This window comes from Erythrolamprus reginae, chromosome 1 (assembly GCF_031021105.1).
Source record: "Erythrolamprus reginae isolate rEryReg1 chromosome 1, rEryReg1.hap1, whole genome shotgun sequence".
NCBI lineage: Eukaryota > Metazoa > Chordata > Lepidosauria > Squamata > Dipsadidae > Erythrolamprus > Erythrolamprus reginae.
Window position 1 is genome coordinate 87,168,081 of NC_091950.1, and position 18,222 is coordinate 87,186,302.

The window sequence follows — 18,222 nt, forward strand, 5'->3', positions numbered from 1 at the left end:
ATTTGATTAAGCAGAACAGAATTTCTCCCTTCTAGTCGGGAATGATCTGGCCATGTGTTTCTATGCAGAATCCCATTCTAGTTGCTTTTGGCAGAAAAATCATCCAAAATAGAAACAGTGTATTGCATTTGTTGAGATTAAATTAGTTTTTAAATGCACTTATTTGGGAAGAGACTTAAGAAAATTACTGTAGAGGCAAGTGACTCTTTTCTCATAAAATGGTGATAAAATAGTGACCATTGAGCTGTTGTCATTGTTTCCCTAATTTTCTGAGAGAAAAGCAATAAGAAAGGGTTTTTTGTTTAAATAATTGGATCAGTATATAATGGACTGTAGTAGGCGGAGGGAAATCTCTGCAAAACGGTTTAGTTGTGTTACATTTCATGTGCCAGTAACACAGCTGGTGCATTCAGAAGACATTTAAATGGCTTGGATTCTACATGAATAAGGTCATTTTTTTGGCATTAGTGATTTTATTCCCCCTCCAGAATTCTTGGCTTGACGAATTGGTATATAGAATTAATTCTGTAGTAAGAGAAATTACAGAGGGAGGATAAAATTTATCCTATGCAAAGTTCACATTTTTTTCAACTATACAGCGATGAGTCTATTTCAAGCTGTCATCCCACAGACTCCATTAGATATACAAAAGCTTCATTTGAATAGTGAGCTACAACAGTGTCTTGAAGCTCTTCAAGGCTACTGTATATATTGAAAAAAAATCAGTAATAGAATGAATCTGTTATCAGTAAATTGCCTGCTTTGATTGACATCCAATTCATTGGCTGAATTGTTCTGAAAGTGACTACAGGTTCTTCTCAAACAGTCCTCTGTAAGATAATTTAATTGAAGGAAAATATCTGACATAGAACCTAGATACATTTAATCACTGTGGGATGATTGGGCAATGGTATTAGAAAAGAATTTAGGGATTAGGATATAAAGTAAAAAATAATAATATAAAAGGAATTGAAGGAAGAATTATGAGAATCGCATCACTCAGAAGTATCATCCCAAAGGGAGCATATATTTTATCAATTTTCAGTTGGCATTATAAGAAATTCTGTAGGGCTACAGGAAGAATGGCCTACAACAGTGTTTCCCAACCTTGGCAACTTGAATAAATTTGGACTTCAACTACCAGAATTCCCCAGCCAGCATTCGCTGGCTGGGGAATTCTGGGAGTTGAAGTCCAAATTTATTCAAGTTGCCAAGGTTGGGAAACACTGGTTTACAAGATCTCCAGCAGCTGAAGGAGAAGCCAGTCTCCCCAGCCTTTGGAGGACTAGGAGTGGGACTGTCTGCTGCAGTGGTCTCTGGCAACAGGAACTGATGTTGAAAGAAAATTTGTCTTCCATGGATTGAGGGGTGGGGAAGATGATCTCACGTGTAACTTAGATCCTGCACATGCACAGATGAAGCTTCATTCGCTCACCCCTGATCTAGTGGATCTCCAGTGGTAAGAGGAGGGGGCAGTCTATCTGGCCAATGGAGGTAAAACAAAACCAGTCTTCTGAACCTCTGGGTAGCAGCTGTCAATGGAAGTCTGGAGGTGGGGTTTCCCAGCGAGGGGAGTCTCAGCGAAATTGCAGCATCGCAAAAACACAGAAGTCCTCGAAACCCCACCTCCAGACTTCTGTTGACAGCGAAGCTCCCGTTTTTGCACTGCGGGGATTCCCCTGCAGCATCGCAAAAACATGGAAGTCTGGAAGTGGTGTTTCCCATGGAGGGGAGCCTCAGGGGAATCCCCACCAGCACAAAAACGGGCACTTCGCTGGCAACAGAAGTCCGGAGGTGGGGCATCCCAGTGGCGGCGGCTTGGGTTTGTAAGGTGAAAATAGTTTGGAAGAAGATGCAAAAAAATCTTAAACCCCAGGTTTGTATCTCAAAAAGTTTGTATGACGAGGGGTTTGTAAGACGAGGTATCACTGTATTTGTGTGATACCTACATTGTATATATGTTTATCAGAACTTTCTCACAAGAGTTAATTTTGTGGAGTTTTTAGTTGTGATGAAAGAACAGAGAAATTAGAGTTCCATGCATCTTTTTTAAAACAAGTGAAAGAAAACTTTGGCGTGTTTCCAAGTTTGCTTTATTTGTAGTTAGAGATTAATATTAACTCCAAAATCAAATTTAGCTCTTTTGTTCTGTTGGTTTACAATCTGCTTTTTGTTTTCATGTATAAGAAAATAATCTGATTGCCTTTAGGATCTGAGTGCTGTAGTAATTAAAAACTGTTTCTTAACTTAATTCTACATATAATACAATTGTTTGCAAAGTTATGTCCATTATGACAGTCTTATTTTCCCTTAAATAGATAATTGGTAACTGTCAATAACACTTGTGAGTATGCTGTTCTACTAATGAATGTTCCCCAAATAACTCCAGGGCACATTTCAGTCAAATAAAATTGTTTTTTTCCAGGATGTATTCCACATTATGCATACAGTGAACAGCTGAAATAACAACATGCATTGTTTATCTGGGAACTCTTGCTAATAGGATTAGGGAAACCTCTGTGATGTCTCTCAATCTTTTCCTGGCATTATTGAATTTCTCTTAAGAAAGGGAAAAAAACAGCTGAAAGAATAGTTTTTTGGATATCTATATTGGGTAAAGATATATGTAGTCCTCAACTTACAACAGTTCATATAGTGACCGTTCAAAGTTCCATGGGTAGTGAAAATGTGAGTTATGACCATTTTTTAGAATTATGACCTTTTCGACATCCCCATAGTCATGTGATCAATAGTCAAATGCTTGGCAAATGGTTCATATTTATGATTGTTGCTGTGTTGCGAGGTCATATGATCACCTTTTGCAACCTTCTGAGTAAAAGTCAATGGGGAAACCAGATTCACTTAATAACCAGTTTACTGACATAATCACCTGCAGTTATTCACTTAGCAGTTGTGGCAAGAAAGGTCATAAAATGGAGCAAACCGCACTTAACCAACATCTCACTTAACATCTCACTTGGGGCTCAGTTGTGGTCATAAGTTGAAGACTATTTGTATACAATGGTCAAAATAATAGTAATAATAATGAGGTATTAATATTATGGAAATTTTGACTTATCTATTTCCCATATTTAGCGGCAGTGCCTTTCGCTTGCCTGGAGATTATTTTTGAGAGTTGTGGGGTGGAGGTCTTCTCCCAATATGCTGTATGTATTTTGTGGGGGGTTTCACTATGTGGGAGAGATTGATGATAACTGGATATATTCATGCAGGAGCTTTTTTAATACAAATTGCCCTTTAGAAATAAGTTAAAGCTTTTGACTCTGCCACTCTCTGTGGACTTTTAGTGATCTTCTAGTCTGCAAAAAAAGTTTAAGTTATGTAGACCTCTTTCCCTAATTTCCATGTGAGAAAATTTACTGACGTGCAATGCCATCTGCCCCAAATAATTCTTGTACAGAAATCCTTGTTTCATTTATTTATTTATTTATTTATTATTTAGATTTGTATGCGGCATATAAACGCTGCAAACAAACAAACCAATAAATAAATAAATAATTTTTTCTATTAATCTAACAAAATATTGCTCAAAAATCACACCCTTATTTATAATGATATAAAGTCCATTTTTACTGCTTCTTCCTTAAAAAAAAATCACAGGTAACTTAGAGAAACTGTCGAAGCATCCTAAAATAAAAACTGTGAAATAGAAAGGAGATAAAACCAGATTTTATCTCTTTCTATATTACAATATAAGAAAAACGGGGAAGAACACTTTCACATAAGGATCTTAAAAAAAAAAAAAAGGATAGCTTTTCACAATAATTGATGAGACTTCCTTGGGTATGGATAGCTGCCCGAATATCAAGGAAGTGATTTTGGAGAAGCTTATTTTATTTTCATAACCAATTACCATTTCTTAAGCTAACACTTAACAGACAATAGTGGAGCCTCTCTTCTAGACACAGAGCCAATAGACTTTTCTCTAGATTGATCTATTGGAGAATAGACTCATTCTATTTCACGATTTCCTGTTTAATTGTGCAGAGAATGAGCAGCTGAGGATTGGCTAGGATTCCTAGTGGTGTAGCCAGTCATCTCTTTACAGGAGGAAGAAAATGCTGCAAAATGACCAGCCTCTCTCTTTTTCATCCTGAATAGAGTAACTTTACTTAAACAAACCTAGCGTCATAGCAGAAGTTTCTTCCTCCATTAATGAATATAATGAGAGTCCCTGTATTCTGGTTGCTGCTTTCTTTTCACATAGAAAGTCTTCAGCTGGGATTAATTTGGTATTCCTCATGAGATTCACATGTAGAAAAGACCCAGTATTGATGGAACAAAGCTACTACATTAGTCCTTCCTTCCTGTATTCGCTTTTTACCTTTTTAATAAGAAAGGACGCACTTCTTCTATTCCCTCTTCTATAAGGGTTCTTTTCATGTTGCCTTTCATTATTTTGACAGAGGGATAAATAATTTATCTGATGCCTTGGCATGTAGTTATATGCCAAAAATGTATATTCAAGTTATAATTTAACTCCAGTTAGTCATTTTCTTTATATATTTTACTGACAAAATATGTACAGTTTGGGCCATCAAAATATTTGAAGGGGTGCTTAAAGAACAATGATTAAATCTGTAAAATGTGGCACTAAACTTTTAGTCCAATAGAATCTTTTAATAGCTCCAAGTGTAAAATAAGTCAGATACAAGGTGGTTATTTTTCTGGCACTTATGGCATAATTCTGATTGTATTGCTATATCATTACAGACGGTTAAAGGATTAGGTGTATGCTTAGCATTGTTATAGGTAGTCCTCATTTAATGATGGTAATTGGGGCTGGGATTTGGGTCATTCTTTGTCAAGTGGACCAGGTGTCCACTTAACTGATTTTTGCAAGCTTATTTGAAAAGAAACTATTACAAAAACAACTTATATGATAGGAAAAATGTGCTCTTTCTAATGAAATAAAAATGAAGAAGATTGAAGGTGAGAAAACAGAAAGCTCTGTTTCATCACCTTCAATCATCTTCATTAGAAAGAGCAGGTTTTTTTCTATCACTCTCTGTTATCTCACCTTACACACACACACACACATATATATATATGTGTGTCAATTTTTTTTTTAGCCGACATAAAAAAACCCATATATATATATATGTAGATTGTTCTGAGTTCGGGTTTTGCCCTGTGTAATATTTTGAGTGTCTATGTGACGTTTCGGTGAAATCACATTCACTATCATCAGGCTGAAGTTTTAAGCTTCGTGCTGCTGTAAATATGTAAATATTTACAGCAGCACGAAGCTTAAAACTTCAGCCTGATGATGGTGAATGTGATTTCACCGAAACGTCACATAGACACTCAAAATATTACATGGGGCAAAACCCGAACTCAGAACAATCTACATATATATACCCGTGAAAATCTACAAAACACACACACACACACATATATATATACATATATATACATACACACACACACACACACAGCAATTAATAGCAATAGCAGTTAGTCTTTTATATCACTTCATAGTGTTTTACAGCACGCACTGAGCAGTTTACAGAGACATCATGTTGCCCCAAACAATCTGGGTCCTCATTTTATTTATCTCAGAATGATGGAAGGCTGAGCTCAATCAAGATCAAACTTCTAGCAGTGGGCAGAGTTAGCCTGCAATACATAGGATAATAGATGGTTGCTGGAAATATCATTATTGGGGAATGCTGATACCAAGTATAATATCTCCTCCTTGTATTAAAAAGTGTCCTGGAAAGTCTTGAATCACTAAAATCATTATAAGCTGCAGCTGTTCAATTTTCCACTGGATTGGAGCAGCAGTAAATAAATGAAATCTCTCTAGGCAGATCAGTTGACAGTCATGGGATATTGGAAGACTGGAACTTGGGAGTGCAAGAAGAAAGACAGGCGTTAATAAATAAACTTCATTTGTGAAAGTAAAAGAAGGAATATAATGAAACAAATGTGATTTGTTACTGTGAAGCACAGCTGATGAATTTTTGTGTGTAAGTTAAGATGTAGATTTTATGTCTGCCTCCCTGCCCATCTCTCTCTCTCTCTCTTTCACACACACACACACACACACACACACACACACACACACAAACGTATTAACATCATCCACATTGGGTGTGCCTGAAAGTAAGAATTGTTGTTATATACCAGGAAAGAGTAATGATCAATGATTTTTTAAAAAAATGTATAGGTAGTCCTCACCTTGTTAAGTGATTTGTGCCCGATTTTACAAATATTTTGCCTTGTTATTACACTAATCACTGTAGTAAAATGAATCACATACAGGTAGTCCTCAACTTCATTTAGTGACTGTTCAAAGTTACAATGGCACTGTAAAAAGTCACTTATGACTAACTTTCAAACTTACGGCCTTTGTAGCAGCCCTATGATCATGTGATCAAAATTCAGATGTTTGGCAACTAGTTCATACTTATGACCAGATTTGCTTAACAACTGTGTTACTAACTTATCCACTACAATGATTCTCTTAACAGCTGTACCAAGAAAGGTCACAAAATGGGGCAATGCTCACTTAACAATAGAATTGGGGGCTCAATTGTGGTCATAAGTTGAGGACTATTTAAGCAAATCTGGCTCCCCCCCATTGACTTTGTTTGTCACAAGCCTTCTGGCTGTGTCACAAATGACAGTCATATAAGCTCGGGATGCTACCACCATTGTAGGTTGTAGCAGGGATGGGTTGTGATTTAACTTCGTACTAGTTTGCTTCTTCCTGCACAGCACGAAGCCGAAAAACAGATGGCTGCTGCATGTACAGTGCCGGAACTTGGCTTTTGCACATGCTCAGAAGGAAAAAAAGAACCCGCCCAAAACAAAATTGCGACACATGCGCAGTGCCAAAAACTCTGCTTCTGTGCATGCTCAGAAGAAGAAAAAATAAATAAATAAATAAATCCCAAATAAAAAAATATTCCAAAAAAATTTGGAAAAAATGGCAGCTCCCAGAGACCGCACTGGGCTGCACAGTGTGCTGTTACTGGTGCATACGTACCATACCGTATCAGTAGGAACCCACTATTGGATTGTGGGGGGAGGGAACCATACAGTAATTATAGAATGACTATAAGGAAAAAAAAGCACAATTCGGGAGGGGAAAAAACACCCTGCAAGATAGCCTAGGAATGCATGGGAAAGTATACATAAGAAAATGGAATGTGTAAGCTGTTTGGAACTGAAAATAATTATTTCACAAATTGCTAGAGAGATGAGTGGAATTATTCTAATGGGAAGTACGAGAAAAAAATGCTTGACTATTATCAGGGGGAAATGGCCCTTGAAGAAGACTGAGGCAGTCGGTTCTTTTAAATTATTTATTCGGCTCAGCAGGAGAAAGCTCTTTTTGGAAAGTGACTTCAGCTCAGAACGTGACTGACTGTAACAGTGTCAGAAGGCTCCTTATATACTTTTACTTTCCCGCCTAAACTCAACTGTCATTGTTTCAACCAATCAGAATGCTCAATCCACATTCAACTTATTTACATTGCTTCAATGCATATTTAACAGCCCTGCTTGAGGGGAAAAAATGCATATAAGAGAAATGGTGGAAAAAGGAACAGTGATGGATATTGAACGTTGCATCTATATAAAGCAAAACAAAATAATTATAAATTCAAAAAGAGTAAAGAATAATATAGAGGAAGAAGGATTATAGAGGATTATTGAAGATGGTATCACTTATGATACCAATATTTTGGCATCAAAATTGCCATGAAAGATGAGGGATTATGTGCACAATTAGCAAGGCCTTTACTGCCTTTCAGAATTAACTATATAGGCCTCCCATCAATTTATTGAACAGTGAGCTTTCCAAAAAATAGCAGGATGCTAGTGCAATATCCACCATATCCATCCCCATCCCAGTTAAAAGCGGTGTTCCCCAAGGTAGTGTACTGGGACCAATGCTCTTCATTCTCTACATCAATGACCTTTGCGATTACATCAGAAGCAACTGTGTCCTCTTCGCCAACGATGTAAAACTCTTCAACACCACCGATAACACAACTACTCTCCAAAAAGACCTCGACGCTGCTTCTGAGTGGTCTTATCACATGGCAACTCCAAATCTCAACTAGCAAATGCTCTGTCCTACACATTGGGAAGAAGAATCTGAACTCCAAATACGAACTGAATAATCAAATTATCACAGATAATACCCACTCGGTTAAAGACCTTGGTATACTAATAACAAAAGATTTAAGTGCCAAAGCCCACGGCAACAATATAGCCAAGAAGGCTTCAAGAGTTGTAAACCTAATCCTACGTAGCTTCTGCTCTGGCAATCTCACACTACTTACCAGAGCTTACAAAACTTTTGCCAGACCCATCTTCAAATACATCTCATCTGTTTGGAACCCATATCGCATCTCAGACATTAACACCCTTGAAAATGTCCAAAGATACTTCACCAGAAGAGACCTTCACTCCTCCACTCGAAATAGAATACCCTACGAGACGGGACTTTCAATTCTGGGCCTAGAAAGTTTAGAACTAAGACGCCTTAAACAAGATCTAAGTATTGCCCACAAGATCATATGCTGCAACGTCCTGCCTGTCGGCAACTATTTCAGCTTCAACCACAACAACACAAGAGCACACAACAGATTTAAACTTAATATTAACTGCTCCAAACTTGACTGTAAAAAATATGACTTCAGTAACCGAGTTGTCGAAGCGTGGAACTCATTACCGGACTCCATAGTGTCATCCTCAAACCCCCAACACTTTACCCTTAGATTATCTACGGTTGACCTATCCAGATTCCTAAGAGGTTAGTAAGGGGCGAGTGCAAATGCACTAGAGCAGAGGTCCCCAACCTTTTTTGCACCAGGGACCGGCTTTAAGCTAGACCAGTTTTCCATGGCCTGGTGGGGGGGGGGGAGCTAGCTGTCAGCGGCGCCGTAAAAGGGGCGATCAAGAGAGGAATGGGTGAATGAATGGACGGAGGGTGGGAAGGAAGGAAGGAAAGAGGGAAGGGACAGGAACAAAAGAAGGGTGCAAAGGAAGCAAGGAAAGGTGTGAAAGGGGAGAGTAAGAGAGGAAGGAGTGAAAGACGGGAATGACGGAGGAAAGAAGGGAGGAAGGAAAAGGAAAGCAAGAAATGGAGGGAGGAAAGGAAGGAAAGAAAGAAAGAAAGGGGGAAGGGACAGGAACAGAGGAAGGAAGCAAGGAAACTTATGAAAGGGGAGAGTAAGGGAAGAAGGTAGGAAGGAGAAAGAAAAGAAGAAATAGAGGAAGGGAAGGTAAAAGAGAGAAAGAAAAAGAGCAAGAAAGAAAGCAAGAAAGAGAAAGAAAGAGGCAACTTCAAAGAAAGGCTCACTGAGCATCTCTCACTCTCTCTTTCTTTCTATCCCTCTTTCTTTCTTTCTCTTCCTTTCTCTCTCTCCTCTTCCTTTATCTCCTCTCTCTCTCCCTCTCTCTTTCTCTCCCCCCTCTCTCCCCCTTTCCCTCTCTCCCTCTCTTGCTATCTCTCCCCCCTCTCCCTCTCTCTTTCTCCCTCTCCCTCTCTTTCTCTCTCTCCCCCCTCTCTCTTTCTCTCTCTCCCCCCTCTTTCTCTCTCTTCTTCTCACTTTCTCTCTCTTGTTTTCTTTCTGTCTCTTTTGCTTTCTCTCTCTCTCACTCTTTCTTGTTTTCTTTCTCACGCTCTTTCTCTTGTTCTCTCTCTTGCTATCTCTTTCTCTCCCCCCCTTTCTCACTCTCTCTTTCTCACTTTCTCTCTATCTTGCTGTCTGTTGCTCTCACTCACTCTCGTTCTCTCTCCGTTCTTCTCAGCGATGACGCGCGCACGCCCTGCCTGCCTCACCTTTGCGAGAGCACTTTCGCCCCGGGCTCTCAGCAAGGGGGTTTGCAGGAGAGGCGGGGCCGGCGAAGGTGATATTGAATGTCGGGGGAGAACGGGCGGTTGCACGCGCTCCCTATCCCCCTGCTAGCCCACTCGGAATATTCAAAATAAGAAAAGCCTTCGCCGGCAAAGGTTTTTCTTATTTTGAATATTCCGAGTGGGCTAGCAGGGAGATAGGGAGCGCGTGCAACCGCCCGTTCTCCCCCGACATTCAATATCACCTTCGCCGGCCTCCGCTGAGGAAAGCCTTTGCCGGCATTTCCTCTCGGCGTCAAGGAAGCGCAGCGGCGGGCGGAGAGAGGGAAGGGGGGGCAGCGGCGTCCCTCCTGGCCTTGGCGGGCCGCCCAACCCTCCCCACCTCCTGCAAACGCGGCGGGCGGCAGGGGGAGAGCGAGGAGCCGGTTCCGGCGGGCGCGGGGCTTGGCTGGCTGGCGGGGGGAGCGCCGCTGGTGGTGCGGAAAGGCCGAGGGGGCCCTGGCGCCGCGGACCGGCTGAAAAGCCCCAACGGCCCGGTCCCGGTCCGCGGACCGGCGGTTGGGGACCTCTGCACTAGAGTGCCTTCCGTCCCCTGTCCTATTGCTCACCTATATCTCATATACCTTTCTTCTATTCCTATATCTCTTCTTCTATTCTTTCATTGATATGTTCTATTACTATATCTTCTTTTCTCTTCTTTCTTAGATATATTTTACTATGAGTATCTCCTGTATAACCTTCATCATGTATTTTACTATGTGTATATAGATATATACCCACTAAAACCCTCATTGTGTATTGGACAAAATAAATAAATAAATAAATAAATATCATAGTGCACCAAATAGTTACTGATAATAATTTTCTATCAAATTTTTAGATTTCAAGGTTGAAAATGTCTAGTAATGTATTGGAGGGATGATTCTCAGCATTAATTTGTAAGAGTGTCCTGAAATATGTATGTTCATACACCTATGCTCATACATATCTTTAGCTGAGCTATTGAAGGAATTAATTAATAACCAAAAAGGACTTTAAATCATAATTCAGTGTTGTCACAAGAAGAATTTGTGTCTTTTGATACAGATAAACTATTCATTTAAGTTCCATTCAAATGAAAGGTGAATAAGAATGTGTTCAGAAATCAAACCAGAAGATGGGGGAAAATATACAGCACACAGGGCTTCTTGTAGTAGTTTCTTGTATTTGTTGCACTATAGGACGCACTAGTCTATAAGATGCACCAAGGTTTAGAGAAGGAAAATGAGAAAAAAATAGTTTTTGGCCTCCACGTGTCCTGTTTTTGCCCTCCCCTGCACCCAGAAGCATGCCAGGGAGGGCAAAAATGTGCCCCAGAGGGGGTTTGGGAGGGCAAAAATATATTCGTTCTTTAAGACGCACAGACATTTCCACCCACTTTTTTGGGGGGGTGCATCTTATAGTCCGAAAAATACGGTATATATTTTATTAGGAGTAGGTTCAAAATGAAGGATAAAGCTTTAGTACATGTTTAGTACAACTTTAGTACAACTTCAGATCGTGCAGAACACGGCCGCGAGAGCCATCGTGTGGCTTCCAAGATCTGCCCACATTTCACCAACACTCTGCGGCCTGCACTGGCTGCCGATTAGTTTCCGGTCACAATTCAAAGTGTTGGTTATGACCTATAAAGCCTTACATGGCATCGGACCAGAGTATCTTCGAGACCACCTCCTGCCGCACGAATCCCAGCGGCTGATTAGGTCCCACAGAGTGGGCCTTCTCCAGGTCCCGTCAACCAAACAATGTCGGTTGGCGGGACCCAGGGGAAGAGCCTACTCTGTGGCGGCCCCAGCCCTCTGGAATCAACTCCCTCCAGAGATTCAAATAGCCCCCACCCTCCTCACCTTCGGTAAAATGCTCAAGACCCACTTTTGTCGCCAGGCGTGGGGATAATTACCATCTTTCCCTTTTTTATTATATTTTTGGCCTTACTGCATGATAGATTAGGTTGAATGTGTAGGGGTTTTATTATGTTATTAATGTCTTTTTAAATGGATCTAATTTTTTATTGTTAGATTTGTAATGTATTGTATTATTGCTATGCTGTGAGCCGCCCCGAGTCTTCGGAGAGGGGCGGCATACAAATCTAATAAACTATAACTATAACTATGTTCTAGTATAATTTTGTGGAAAGTTAGAGTTCATTAAAAAGTATAACTTCCTGGAATGTTGACAGTGTTGGCGTTCTTCCTCCTTTTTAGAAAGAGTGTTCTTCACAGAAAGCATCAATTTAAATAAAAACAGATGTTCTAATTGCAATATTTGAGAATATTTTTGTCTAAACTAATAGGAAAGATTACAATGTTTGTAAAAAGAACCAGTTTTGACTATATTAATGGCACAGAATGTACACCGCTCAAAAAAATAAAGGGAACACTCAAAGAACAGTACCTTATAGAATCAGCAGGATTTGATAATACATCCAACAAGATCAAGCTGATATTATTTATTTATTTACTTATTCATTCATTCATTCATTCATTCATTCATTCATTCATTCATTCATTCATTCATTTGATTTATATGCCGCCCCTCTCCGAGGACTCGGTTTAATTACAAACCTTAAATAGCAAACCCAACATTTTATTATTTAACTTGCAGTAGCAATTGGTTATTAGAAAATCTACAGTACAGTGCTTTAATTCTGGCCATGCAAAACAGTTTTCAATTATTCATAATAAGTCAGTTATCCAAATATTACCAAGTACATAGTCTTGTAGTACATAAGACAAAGCCATTTGTTTTGTCATAATCAGTAAACAAAGATATCAAACCTTAACACATTTTAGCTATAATACATGACTACAATGCATAGAGAGATTGCAGAGACATTGCAGAGCATACCTAACATTGAGTAGCCATTAACATTGAGTAGCCAGACAAAGAGAAACCGAGAGGGTGATTCAGAGAAATAAGCTATGAACTCTAGCTCCCTCTTGTGGTAGTCTGTAACACCTCAGCAAATAGACATAGCTCAGTTATAACACATATTGTTGGTTTGTATATTGCCAACCCAAATGTTAGGCAGAGTCCTAATACATATGATCAAAATTAGGGCACTTAGCAACTGGCATGTACTTTTAACAATTGCATGTTCCATGTTTATGTGATCACCTTTTGCAATCAACAAACAAACAAAATCAATGGGGAAGCCAGATTCATTTAACAACCGTGTTACTCACTTAACAGCTGCAGTGATTCATTTAACAACTCTGGCATAAAAAGTTGTAAAATGAGGCAAAGCTCACTAAAATGTCTTGATTAGCAACTGAAATTTTGGGCTCAGTTGTGATCATAAGCCGAGGATTACTTGTACCTATTGAGAATGAAATGTATGTAAAAAAAGTTTGGTGAACTCATTTCTATTTTGAATTTTTTAATTATTTTTCATTTTTAAAACATCACAATATTTTAACACAGATCTGCACCTGTTTTCTTAAGTTATTTCTATTTAGTAATATACAATAATTCATATATTTACAAAGTTCCCCATTTTCATGATTCGTTTCACATTATTTCATGGTCCTTTCTATTTTTCTTAATCCAGTTGTACCATCGTAGTATTCAGAGTTATTTTGTCCTTTAAGCTCCATGGTCAGCCTATCCATCTTGGCACACCTATAAGTTATTAGTACATTTTCCGGTGAGATTAGTTTGTTCTTCCAGTATTGAGCATATGCTATTCTCGCTGCCATTATAATGTGTATTGTTAAGTATTGTATGTTTTGGGGGTACTGTTTCTTCATTATTCCCAACAAGAAGTAATTTCATTATTTTGTTTGGAGAGAAATTTAAGAATTTAAAAGTGTACCAGATTGATCTTTGTATTTTGTTAAAACATTTGTCCTTCCGCTCCCTCTCTCTGTTTTGAGAAACTCTATGCTGGAATTTAAAAGCATTTTAGATGTACGAATAATAAGCTTAGCATCACACATCAGTGTATAATTTCTCTCTGTGTTCTTTGCAGGTTTTTCAGGATCTTGGTACAATTGTGTTATCCAGTGCTTTTAAAGGATACAATATGTGTCTTTTTGCTTATGGACAGACAGGTTCAGGAAAAACATACACCATGATGGGAACTCCAGTGAGTTTATATCCTTGATTCTGTACTTTGCTTTATCTTTTTAAAAAATTAAAAAATAGTTTTAATATTCAAGATCACCATTGGAAGAGAGCTGGGTGGCGCAGCAGGTAGAGTGCTGTACTGCAGGCCACTGAAGCTGACTGTAGATCTGTAGGTTAGCGGTTCACATCTCATCACCAGCTCAAGGTTCACTCAGCCTTCCATCCTTCCAAGGTGGGTAAAATGAGGACCCAGATTGTGGGGACAATATGTTGGCTCTGTTAAAAAGTACTATTGCTAACATGTTGTAAGCCGCCCTGAGTCTAAGAAGAAGGGCGGCATAAAAATTGAATGAACGAATGAATGAATGAACGAATGAATGAATGAATGAATGATATTAAAATAATACTTTTCATGCTATTTTACAAGAATATAGTCTATATTAATAATACAGTGTTCCCTCGATTTTCACGGAGGATGCGTTCTGAGACCGCCCGTGAAAGTCAAATTTCCGCGAAGTAGAGATGCGGAAGTAAATACACCATTTTTGGCTATGGACAGTATCCCAAGACATCCATTAACACTTTAAACCCCTAAATTACCATTTCCCATTCCCTTAACAACCATTTACTCACCATTATTACTGGTACTCACCATTGAATAAGACACTTAGTGATCCTGATATTTATAAACATAATTATTTATTAACAATAATTATTTTTTATGTTATTTATTTGCAAAAATTATTAACATAACTAAGGATCTTCTTCAATCATCATTTCATCGGGCACTTCTGCAATGGACGCTGAAGGCGATTGCATGACAGACCTCTTGGTTTTCGTGATGAACATAGTTATGGGTAGTTGTTGGCGCAGTTTCTTTTTCTGGGCTAACCTAGCTCTTCTGTACGGTGCAACGATGTTGTCAAGGGAGGCCTTAAAGTGTATAGAGCGAGTCATGTTGGGATCCCAAAGTTCCACAATCTGTTGGAGATTTCAGGCCATCAGCAATGACGGGCGAAATTTTTGTGATAACAATGCTGACTGCCCGAGATTTCGGCCAATCAGCAATGGCAGATGAAAGTTTGGCGATGACATATGATGTCATCGGGCGGGAAAAACCACAGTATAGGGGAAAAAATGTGGTATAGAAAAAAACCAAGTATTTTTTAATTAATATTTTTTTAAAAACCGTGGTATAGGCTATTCGCAAAGTTCGAACCCATGAAAATCGAGGGAACACTGTATACTCCTCTATGTAAGAAAGCATGTAAAATAATATCATGGAACGCCAACTAGTCTGGTTTTGTCAAGTTGAAGCACATAGCATGTAGCTTCCTGTATGTTTCCTCAACACTAACTCCACACTTTTGATCAATGTTTCTCAAACTTAACAACTTTTAAGATGGAGTGACTTCAACTCTCAGCATGGATCAGTAGGTTGGCTGGGTAATTCCACAATAGGACAACTTGCCACAGGAAAAACTCACCGCGGCCAGCTCATTTGAAGGACAACTCACCATGGCCAACTTACTATGGGACAAGACAGTTGCAAGACAGTTTAATAATTCTACTTACTGTATTTTTCGGGATATAAGATGCACCAAAGTATAGGACACAGCTTAGTTTTGTGGGAGGAAAATAGGGGAAAGAATCTGCTTACCAGATATTCATCTGGCTAGCATCCTTAGTCTGGTTACCTTCAGCATATTATTTTTTTCCCTGGTTAAGGGCTTTAAAAACCTTTATTCTGACATAGTAACAATGAAAGAGCTTGGGAACATTAATAGCACCTGGTTAGGGCTGGAAAGAAACATCTGGAGCAAGTAAAGCAATGAAAAAAAACCCCTACAAAGACAGGGTTTAGAGATCCTTCTTGACAGAGAGCAACAATGAAAAAGCTTGCAAGCCATTAAGAGCTGGGAACATCATTAGCACCTGATTAGGACTGGAAAGAAACTTACTTGGAGCAAGTTAGAGGAATGAAAAAAACCCTGCAAAGGCTTAGGGCTTGGAAAACATTCTTCACAGAGAGAAGCAATGAAAGAGCCTGCAAAGTAAGATCTGGAAAGATTGTTAGCAGCTAATTAGGACTGGGGAAAAGCTACATTCAGAGTATAAGACTCACCCTAATTATCAGCCACCTTTAGGTAGGAAAAAGGTGTGTCTTATACACCCAAAAATACGGTAATTATTTAAGATAAATAGAATTTTATTTTATTTTTTTCCTATTCAAATGTTATTCTGTCTCCCCCTTTTCATCCTTTCTTTAATTATTCTGGTCCAGCATTTCTTTTATATTAGTGTAACTCTTGTCCTATAGTGAGTTATCCTGAGTTGAGTTGACCGTGGCAAGTTGGTCATGGAGAATTGTCACAGACCGGGAGAATTCAGGAAGTTGAATCAATGCTAGTGATTCTTCTAAAACACACAAGGAACAGTTTTCACACAATGTCTTCTTTTTTCTTCAAGGCTTCCATTGGATTAACGCCTCGGATATGTCAGGTATATGTTATTAAATTAAATATTTCATTTAAGTTTGCTTAATTTTATCACAAAGAATAGAAAATGTAAATTATTGCTTTTCGTAGGGTCTTTTTTCAAGAGAAGGTGCCTCTTCCAAGCAGTCAACTTCATGCAGAGTAGAAGTTAGGTAGGTATTACTTAATTTTCTCATATGGTCATATGTTTTTACCAAGTCTTATTTTCTGTTTCAAACCACTGATTGATTGTTTTCTTTCTTTCTTTCTTTCTTTCTTTCTTTCTTTCTTTCTTCAAGAAAGCATAATTATTGTCATTTGTAATTACATCATGTTTTATAGCATGTTCAGATGTCTAATATTTGGGCTGTGTTCAGTTAAATATTTAGAAATCCCATAAACATCATGGAACTTTTACATTGATAGTTATAACATAGGCATTGGTTATGATAGTTTGTCAAAGTAAATATTTAGTGATATATTAATATTAAATGTAGTCATACTTAAATAATAGCTTTTACAGATGCAAAACTGCAGGGAATGGAATTAATAGGGCTTTGCAGTGTTTCTGGTTTGATTTCTAAAAGGAACTTTAGAGTGTCTAGGAATATGAACCTAGCAGTTTCTACAACTCTTTAAAACAATCATTCCTTTTTGTGGGATTGTTTAGTCACCCTTTGCACTTCCAATAAAATCCTAAGAAAGGCTACTTTAAAGAATTATAATCGAGTATTACGTTCATTCCTCTGAAGGCTTTTTGGAACTGAATGCAAGGCAATTCACAACTCTCTAATAGAAACTCTTCAATCTGTGCCTTCCTACCAATATTCTCCAAAGCTAGTTCTATAATATTTTGTGACTTTATTTATTTATTTATTTATTTATTTATTATTCATTATTCATTTATTATTTTTTATTTATTTATTTATTTATTTACTTACTTACTTACTTACTTACTTACTTACTTATTTTGTCCAATACACAATGAGGGTTTTATTACTTTGCTGGATTGATCTTGCTACTTCAATGTCCAAATACTTAGATGAAGAATATTTTGCTTATCTCTATTTCCTTCCAGTTTCCTAGAAATTTATAATGAGCAGGTCCGCGATTTATTAAGGCAGTCAAACCATAAGAAGCCGTATACACTTCGTGTCCGTGAACACCCTGAGATGGGCCCATATGTCCAAGGTAATTGTATTTTTAAACATAGATATTATTCAGAGAGAGGGAAATATCTTACTCCAGTTTTATTTCTGTACATCGTGTGAAATAATTCTCCAAGTCCCGTTAACTAGACAATGTCACTTGGCAGGGCCTAGGGGAAGAGCCATCTCTGTGGAGGTCCCAGTCCTCTGGAATCAGCTCCACCTGGAGATTTGCACTGCCCCCACCCTCCTCGCCTTACATAAGAGTTTTATTTATGCTGTTTGGCTAGGGGCAATTAGATCTTAGCCCCCTGGCCAACAAATGTTATGTATGGTTGTTGTCGGAATGGGTATGATTGATTTTTAATATACTTGAGGATTTTAGACTACTTAGTTTTAATTAATTGGATTTAGCCTACTCTATTCTATTGTTTCTTTTATAAGTTGTAAGCTGCACTGAGTCCTCACAGAGGGGCGGCATATAAATCCAATCAATCAATCAATCAATCAAATAAATCCAATAAATAGACAAATAAATAAATAAGCAAACAAACAAATAAATAATATACTCCATTTGCTGCCAAAATAGTAAAGCTACTAATGAAAAACTACTAAAAGCAACAATTGCAAATTATTTTTGAAAGGTGTACTT

The 18,222-nt window shown here is 38.3% G+C and overlaps 1 protein-coding gene across 1 annotated transcript in view; it reads left to right on the forward strand.

The window, feature by feature from the left end:
* The window catches only part of STARD9 (StAR related lipid transfer domain containing 9), a 103,897-nt gene that overhangs the window by 19,325 nt on the left and 66,350 nt on the right, over positions 1 to 18,222 (forward strand). Inside the window, exons 4-7 of the mRNA XM_070741271.1 lie at positions 13,848 to 13,964; positions 16,415 to 16,447; positions 16,534 to 16,595; positions 17,501 to 17,613. Of these exons, the coding sequence (XP_070597372.1) occupies positions 13,848 to 13,964; positions 16,415 to 16,447; positions 16,534 to 16,595; positions 17,501 to 17,613 (325 nt within the window). The remainder of the gene's footprint in view (positions 1 to 13,847; positions 13,965 to 16,414; positions 16,448 to 16,533; positions 16,596 to 17,500; positions 17,614 to 18,222) is intronic.